This window comes from Falco naumanni, chromosome W (genome assembly GCF_017639655.2).
Source record: "Falco naumanni isolate bFalNau1 chromosome W, bFalNau1.pat, whole genome shotgun sequence".
Taxonomy (NCBI): domain Eukaryota; kingdom Metazoa; phylum Chordata; class Aves; order Falconiformes; family Falconidae; genus Falco; species Falco naumanni.
Window position 1 is genome coordinate 17,020,045 of NC_054079.1, and position 8,648 is coordinate 17,028,692.

At 42.8% G+C, this 8,648-nt stretch overlaps 1 protein-coding gene across 1 annotated transcript; it reads right to left on the reverse strand.

Annotated features, from left to right (window-relative positions):
* Positions 1 to 1,430: 1,430 nt before the first annotated feature.
* Positions 1,431 to 2,653, reverse strand: LOC121080421. The gene is made up of 2 exons (XM_040578441.1): positions 2,540 to 2,653; positions 1,431 to 2,185 (listed from the first exon to the last, which is right to left on the reverse strand). The coding sequence occupies exons 1-2, from the start codon at positions 2,571 to 2,573 to the stop codon at positions 1,431 to 1,433; spliced, it is 789 nt and encodes a 262-aa protein (XP_040434375.1). The 5' UTR covers positions 2,574 to 2,653.
* Positions 2,654 to 8,648: the final 5,995 nt, after the last annotated feature.

The following is an 8,648-nucleotide window of genomic DNA, read 5'->3' on the forward strand; positions in this document are numbered from 1 at the left end:
CTTGTGGGGTCGGGAGACCGGTATAGTTCAATTTCACAAATCCCAAATCTCTACCTGTCATATTTAATGTACGACTTCTGTTACAATTTAGGTGTTCTCCCACGAACAGTCCTTTTCCCGAACTTACCAGGCAGTTATCCCCTAATATGCTGGTCTCTTCGACAGTGATTTTTAATTCTCGTCCCCACTTAACCTGAGGGTCTGTGCTCCAGATTGTATTTCCCCAAAAGGAGCCGTCTTGGCGGTTCATTAGGGAAACTGGCAGTGGGATGCCTATTAACGGTATCTCATAACCAGAATGCCTTGGCATTTGGGTACAGATCCAACAATCTGTCTTATTTAAAATTTTGGTGATGTTTTGAATCGCCTGTACATACCAGTTCTCTCGCCAGGCCGCTGTGTCTATCACCTGTAAAATTATCAGAATCATGTTAAATTTAACCCACATCCTATCTTTTTAGCTTGAGCTTTAATGGCCCTTGAATTTCTGATGTCCAAAGCTTTTGTGGCGACTTTTTCACACGGGTATGTTGAATCCAGGCATTCTGTTCTTTAATTTTGATTGCTGTGAAGGAGGTGAGGAGTACTTGGTATGGTCCTTCCCACTGTGGTTTCAAGGTTTTTTCTGCAAGAGACTTTACATATACATAATCTCCAGGCTGGATATCATGTACAGGCCCATCCAGACCCCTTCCTTGGGTCCCAATTACATGTTTTCCAATTTTATTGAGCTGCTTGCTCAATGCCACCATATAGGAAGTCATAATTTCATCCCCAATTTGCATTGATGTCCCCTTTTGTATTCCATAGGGGCGTCCATACAGAATTTCAAAAGGGCTCAGTCCTTCCCTTGCCCTTGATCTTGTCTGTATACGCAAAAGGGCTAAAGGGAGAGACTGAGGCCATGGCAAGTTTGCTTCTTGTCCCAATTTTACAATTTGCTGTTTGATTAAGTGGTTCATTTTCTCCACTTGGCCACTTGACTGAGGGCGATATGGGGTGTGAAGTTGCCAATCTGTACTTAAATGGTGGCTGATTTGTTGCACTATTTTTGAAACAAAGTGTGGTCCTCTGTCAGAGGATATGGTTGCTGGAACCCCAAAACGCGGTATTATTTCTTCTATTAGTATTTTAGTTACCTCCCGAGCCTTGGCAGTTCTGGTTGGGAACGCTTCTGGCCAACCTGAAAAGGTATCAGTTAATACCAGCAAATATCGGTACCCCCCTTTTCTTGGAAGTTCTGTGAAATCAACCTGCCATTGTTGTCCAGGCCCATTACCCTTTCCAATCTGGCCCATTTCTAATTTGGGAGTATTCTTTGGATTAGTCTGGAGGCAAAGGTCACACTGTTGAGTCACCTGTCTCACTGTGGTATATAAGTTTCTAGCTACAATATCTTTTATCAGATGTTTATACAGAGCCTCCATTCCTCAATGTCTCTTCCTATGTTCTTCCTGTATTAAGTGCCACAGTAAATATGAGGGGACAATTAACTTTCCCTGTGGGGTATAAGCCCATCCCTCTTTATTATATGATCCTTCTAAGTCTGAAATAAGTTTCTGATCTTCCCTAGTGTATTTTGGTTTATCTTGTAGGGAAATATGCCTATCGGGGATTAAAGCCCCTGCTACTTTTATTTTCGTTTTGGCCACTTGTTTTGCCTCTCTATCTGCCAGTTCATTCCCTTTTTCCAAATCTGAGCTCACTTTCTGGTGTGCCTTAATATGCATAATTGCCACTTTCTCAGGGAGTTGGACAGCTTCTAGTAACTTCAGAATTTCTTCTGCATGTTTGATATTTTTCCCTTGGGAGTTCAATAAACCTCTTTCTTTCCAAATTGCTCCATGTGCATGTACAACTCCAAAAGCATATTTTGAGTCTGTGTAAATGTTTACAGTTTTGCCCTGAGCCAACTCCAGAGCTCGAGTTAGGGCAATTATTTCTGCCTTTTGTGCAGAGGTGTTCATGGGCAAAGGTCCTGACTCTATTACCTCTTGACTGGTGGTGATGGCGTATCCAGCGTGTCGATTGCCATTCAGGACATAGCTGCTCCCGTCTGTGAACCAGTTTTCTCCGTTTTCTATGGGGCTATCCTTTAAGTCTGGGCGACTTGCGTATGTCGCTTCAATAGTTTCTAGGCAGTCATGATGCACTGGCTCTCCTGTGTTTCCACTGAGAAAAGAAGCTGGGTTGACAGTGTTAGTAACCACAATTTCCACATCATCCTGTTCCACTATTACAGCTTGATATCGCAGGAATCTTTGTGGAGATAGCCAGTGTCCACCCTTTGCTTCCAATACTGCTGACACTGCATGGGACACAAAAACAGTCATTTTCTGGCCCAGGGTGAATTTTCGGGCTTCCTGTATATTTAGTATCACAGCCGCAACTGCCCTTAGGCATCCAGGCCAGCCCTTTGCAGTTGCGTCTAACTGTTTAGAGAGGTAGCCAACTGCCCGACGATACGGACCTAGCTCCTGTGCCAATATTCCTAGGGCAATGCCCTGTTTCTCGTGAGAAAAAAGGAGGAACGGCTTACCCACATCTGGGAGTCCTAAGGTCGGGGCTGACATCAGAGCCTTCTTTAGTTGTTCAAAAGCTTGTTCAGCCTCTTTATTCCATTCGAGGTGTTTCTGCTCAGTCACTGTTAGCGCATATAATGGTTTAACAAGCAGTCCATAATTGTAGATCCACAATCAACACCACCCTGTCATTCCCAGAAAGGTTCGCAATTCCTTTACCGACTGGGGTTTTTTAGTTTGGCATATCACCTCTTTGCGGGCCTGCCCCAAAGTTCTCTGTCCCGCACTGATTTCATAGCCCAAATAATTCACTTTACGCTGCATTACTTGAGCCTTCTTCCTAGACACCCTGTATCCTTGAAGCCCTAAGAAATTCCTTGTGGCAACACCGTCCAAGTGAGCTGGGTCTTTCGACCACTTTTAGGATTTTCCCACTCGAATGCAAACAACTTTTGACTGGCTTCGTGGAGAGGGAGGCAAAAGAAAGCATCCTTTAAATCTAGAACAGTAAACCAGATTAATTCAGGTGCCAATACAGTCAGTAGGGTATACGGGTTTGCCACGACTGGGTAGAGATCCTCAGTAATCCTGTTCACTGCGCGCAAGTCTTGAACCACCCTATATGACCCATCGGACTTCCGAATAGGTAATATAGGAGTATTGAATTCAGACTCACATTCCTTTAATAGTCCTAGCTGCAAAAATTTTTCTATCACTGGCCGGATTTTTTCCCTGTCCTCTTTCTTTAGAGGATATTGTTTAATCCTTACTGGTCGTTGACCTTCCTTTATCTTAACTTCAACAGGTGGAGCATTTTTCGCTCTTCCAGGCACATCAGTAGCCCAGACTCCTGGATACACTTGGTTCAGAATTTCCTCATCGATTTTCCCTTCTGAGGGGAGACTAGTTAGGACTAGACTTAATGCCTGTGTATATTGTTGATCCTTTACCTCCAAAGTAATTTCCCCTTTTTCAAACGTGATCTTTGCTCCTAATTGTTCCAACAAATCTCTCCCCAAAAGTGCCTTTGGAGAGTTGGGCATATATAAGAACTTGTGGATACCCCATTGCTTTCCCAATTTATACTTTAAAGGTTTGCAAAAATACGCCTTTTCACTTTGACCAGTTGCTCCCTGTACTACAACGTAATCATCTCCTAAAGGCATTAAGGCTTGATTTAAAACCGAATATGTCGCTCCTGTATCTATCAAAAACTCCACTTGCTGCTGCTTTTCCCCTAGCTTAATTGTAACCAGTGGATCCGCTAGGGTAGATTCCCCAGGTCCCCGTCAGTCTTCTATTACATTGGCTATCTTCACATTCACCGAGGTTTTCCGACCCCCTTCCCTGTTTCTAGGACATTCCCTTTTCCAATGACCAAAGCCCCTGCACATAGCGCACTGATCCCTTTCCAATCGAGACGAATCTCGCCTACCACCTCTCCGTTCCCCTTTTTCTTGAATGGCAGCTATCAATTTCCTTTGTCCCCGCCGATATTCTTCTTCTCTATTACTAAACACCCTCCACGCTTCATCCAACAATATCTCTAAGTTTCTACCTTCTGTAGAACGCAGCTTTTGAAGTTTTCGCCTTATGTCCCCTGCAGATTGACCCAGGAATAAAGAAACTAATTGCTGGATCCCTACCTCAGACCCAGGGTCCAGCGGCGTGTTACGGCGCATCACATCCCTCAGCCGATCCAGGAACTCAGACGGGGACTCAGAAGGAGTTTGCTTAACTGCATATAAAGCTGACCAGTTTATACTTTTGGGAATTGCTCTCTCCATTCCCTTCGAAACCCATTCCTGATATTCCTGTAATCTTTGCATATGTGCCGATCTATTAGCATCCCACTTTGGGTCTTGGAGGGGGAAATGTTCCTTAACATCCCCTCCTGTAATTTTATAATGGTCTTCAGCCAAATTTCCTGCTGTTTTCAAAACTAGCTGTTTCTCAGTTTCAGTCAAATATTCCAATAATAATTGTATATCATTCCAATCGGGATTGTGTTGTTTTACAATAAATTGGAAGTGCCTGGCTACACTTATCGGGTCATTTCTATAATCCTTTGCAATCTTTCTCCACTCTCCCAAATCAGCAGTGGAGAAAGGCACTTTAATTAGCATTGTTCCACCATCTGGCCCCACCGCCTCTCGGAGGGGTGCTTGTAAAGTAGTCAGGGCAGACTTCTGCCGAGTGTGGGAAGATACAGGGCTATCAGGAGGATTAAAAGCTCCTTCCGAATCCACATCCTTGTCCCGTGCCCGGGGTGGGGGGGGAGGTTTAAACAAGTCATCTAAGTCTTGTTCTGGGGCTTGGTGAACTTTGTCTGCCTTTGTACACCTCTGCCCAATGCTGCAGGAAGAACAGCATCTTTTTAGTTTACTTCTACCCCCTTTATTTTCTCGCTCCAATGCGAGTACCATAGGGTCCTGTGGGGGTATTATCCCACAGTCCCTTTGCCACTCCGGATGGTTTCGCAGAGTGAAAAACATATCTGCATATGATACTTCATCCCATTTCCCTTCTCTTCTCAAGAACAGCATAAGCTGTAACAAAGTATTATAATCCAATGTTCCATTAAATGGCCACTTAACTTCGCCCTCTAACTTATACAATGGCCACCACTGATTACAATATTTAATGAGGGCCTTTTTTACTTTCTGTGCTTCCCTTCCCAACAATATCCTTCCAATGGGCGAGTATACAACCCAGAGGACTCTTTTTTAGTATCCCTCCTTGGGTGTTACCCATTTTCAATATACTCTTAAGGGATTCAAACTGACTTTTAAATTCTCTCTTTTTACGCCTATCAGCCACACTCTCACTTATTCTCACTCAATTCCACTCTCACGGACGTCCATGCACTCAGAGAAAATCACACACACATCACTTCACACAAACACTATGGTTCGACAAATTCAAATCGGTAGTCTATTCCAAATGCCTTATTGCCATAACCAAAATCAATACCAAAAGAAATCTAACATAGCATCGCTCCAGTTAACAACCTTCTAGCAGCTGCAAATATCTTGTAAATTACAAGAGGCCCGCTTACCCTTCTCCTGCTTCTCATATACCGGTCATTCGCAGGTCCATCCTGGCTCCCAACAACAGGATACAGCGGTTACCTCAAACTCAGTCGATTTATCCCCGAGATCGCTACCGGCCGCTCTATCGGCTAGCGAGTTTCCCAAACTGCAGTCCCAAACCCTACAGGTACCCAACCCACGGGCACTATGCTGCACGCCAGACGTCTCTGCGCGATTTATCAGCAGCCCCGAATGTGCGTACGCTTAAGTCCCTTCGTTAAACATACTGTTAAATCCGCAGCTTCAAGAGGCTGTTGTCCACTCCCGCGGTGATCGGCTGGCAGCGGAGACTCCTCCGAGTAAAATGCTCGGGGCGCGCCTAGGAGCGTCCGCTCCGCAGTCGGTCCCGCAGCCGAGTGGAGATCCTCCTGGCTGGCTCGCCAAAACTGACGTGCGGAAAGCAGACTCCACAATCTGTAAGATTGTAAAGTAGGTATGTTTATTCAGCGCTGGGCAGCACGGGGGAGTAGTCCCGCCAAAACCGTGCGCGCCTGACACGAAAACTTGCTCTGTTTTTATAAGACAACTCATTACATATTCATAATATGATGTAATACGCCTATACATATGCATTACCTATCCCCGCTTTGTATTAAAATTAGTTCTGCAAGTCATTTCCATATCTCTCTCCCGACTGAGTTTGCGCAGTGTCCCCTGGTGGTGGTCGTCAGGGGTCCTGAGGATGAAGGCAGGTGAGTCTTCCTCGTGACCCCCACATCTGGCGCAGGCTCAGTAACGTCCTGCTCTTTGTCCAAACCGCAGAACCAGCTTTGGCTTGTTCTTGCAAGGTTGTAATCTTTCTTTGGACTTATATGGTCATGAAGCTGGACTTATATGGTCATGAAGCCCTTTACTCCTGTACACCTTATCACAGTACCCAAGCAAACCGTGTAAGATTTGGCAAACAGCTTAAATTTTACAACTTTTACCCTAAACAGCTAAACAGACTATTACAATTGTTAAACTCTACCCTATCTCTTACCCCCCCTCTCTCTCAGGACTAGGAGGCTGGCTTAAAGGCATTTTGCAAACGGGATTATTATTTTTGATCATTATTGTAATAATAGTTTTTTGATCAAAGCCAGCCAAAATTATTTGTAAGCATTAGGCATATCTGAAGAGAATGCCTTTATTTGAATCGGCAGTTAAGTTGTAGTTTAGTCTGAGGCTGTGGTTTTATCTTCTTCTGGTGAATTTTTGAAGTGATGAAATCAGAGATACAAGGTATACTAAGAGTTATGAGGTAATAAGGTAATAATCTAAGTAAGGGTGCTGGCTTTTATATCTACAAGTGCAATATGCTTTTATGTAGCAGAGAGAAACTTTGACAATAATGTTGCTTGAGCGAGATGTGCATGTGACAACTTGGGAAAAGGGATATCACAACTGGAGTGCAACAGTGTTTCTATGTCTGGCAGAGTGAAATCTTCCAAGACCTGAGTTTAGACAGTCTAAAATAAATTGTTAGTATTCAGAAAACCCATCTTAAGCCTCTTTTGCTTACATAGTGTTATGGAAGTCAACTGCTATTGTAGAGAATTAATGATTTTTTAATACATATTAACAAATACTACTATTTTAACTTGAGGCAGTTGAGTGAGAAATACTCACGTGTAGCATTTGAGGGAATGTCAGCATAAATCACACTTACAGTAAGACTGCATTTTTAATTACTGTACTCGTTAAGATTCGATGATGCCATAAGGCTAAGGCCTTTTATCACAGATTGGTTCTGAACTAAAAGGTGTGTGCACATGTAGATATGCACATTTGTGTTATTTTCCTTAATTGGCTACAAAATAATATAATTAGGTTGGGGACTAGATCTTGGGAATTTGTCTATTATTCTTCTGTTTGTTAAGGAACGTGCATAACATACAGCACCCATGTAGGCTTGGCTTGTGGCATAGTTGTCAAATTCAGCACAGACATTCAGACAGATAAGCAACGTACTCTTCTTGTGTGTATCACCTACAAGCCATTATGGCTTAGTGTGTAAATCTGTATGTAACTATTGAAAAATCCACTTATGAATGTATATAGCTTAGAACTAATTTTTCCCCTTTGTTAATTCTTTGATATCAATGAGGTATTCTTCAGAAAATGTATGGACTGGTTAGTTGCATAAGGGCAGTTGTTATTTGGACAGAAAATTGTTAATGGTCAGGGATTTTCCACTAAAATATTTGCAAATATTCCTAGTCAAACATCAGTTTGGTCTCTTTTTGGGTTTTGAGCTTGCATTAGTCCAGGTTCAGAACTTTAAAATTACCTTTGAATTTTTTAAACTTTTTATATCACTGGAACAGAAAGAGCATCTAAATTAAAGCTTCAAGCTAACTTTATTTTTCAAGTATTTCTGGAATTATCCTTCTGAACTGAGATTTTATAAGTTGGCTGTGTATTTTCCTGTGTTAAAACGCTGTTATTGAAAATGGTCAACCAAGCCTATGTCGCCCAAAATAAAAACGGGGGAATTGTGGATAACTGGCTAGCTGAAAAGGGTCACATAGACATAGTCCATCTGGCTGGACAAAAATGCACATCGCTCTCAGCTTATCTGAAGTAATGCAAAAATACACTGTCTTTGGCTGTTCTTGTTACACAATATCAGGAAGATCACGGTGGGAAAAGAATGTTGCAGGTGGGAACAGATAACTACAGAAGAGAAACTAGGGGCGGGCTTGGTATTTAGGCAACTAACCAATAATGAGCTTAACTTTTGTAATATGTATGAGCTAATTATAACAAGGCATAAAAGGTGACTGTAAGGGACAATAAACGAAGTCTGCTGATCACTCATATTGAGTGACTGTGTCTTCCCTCTGTCGCAACAGTCTTAAAGGTACATGACTAAGTCTTTGAAGTCAACTAACTTGTCTGCAGACCCCAACACTAATCAGCATCCAATGAGCCACCACTCTATGGGTGAGGCACAAATGCTCCTCAAACATTAGATTTCCATGGACTGCAGTCTGTTCAAAAGTGTCAGACATTATAAAGTCATACCTTAGTTCACCAGCAGTTTCAGGCC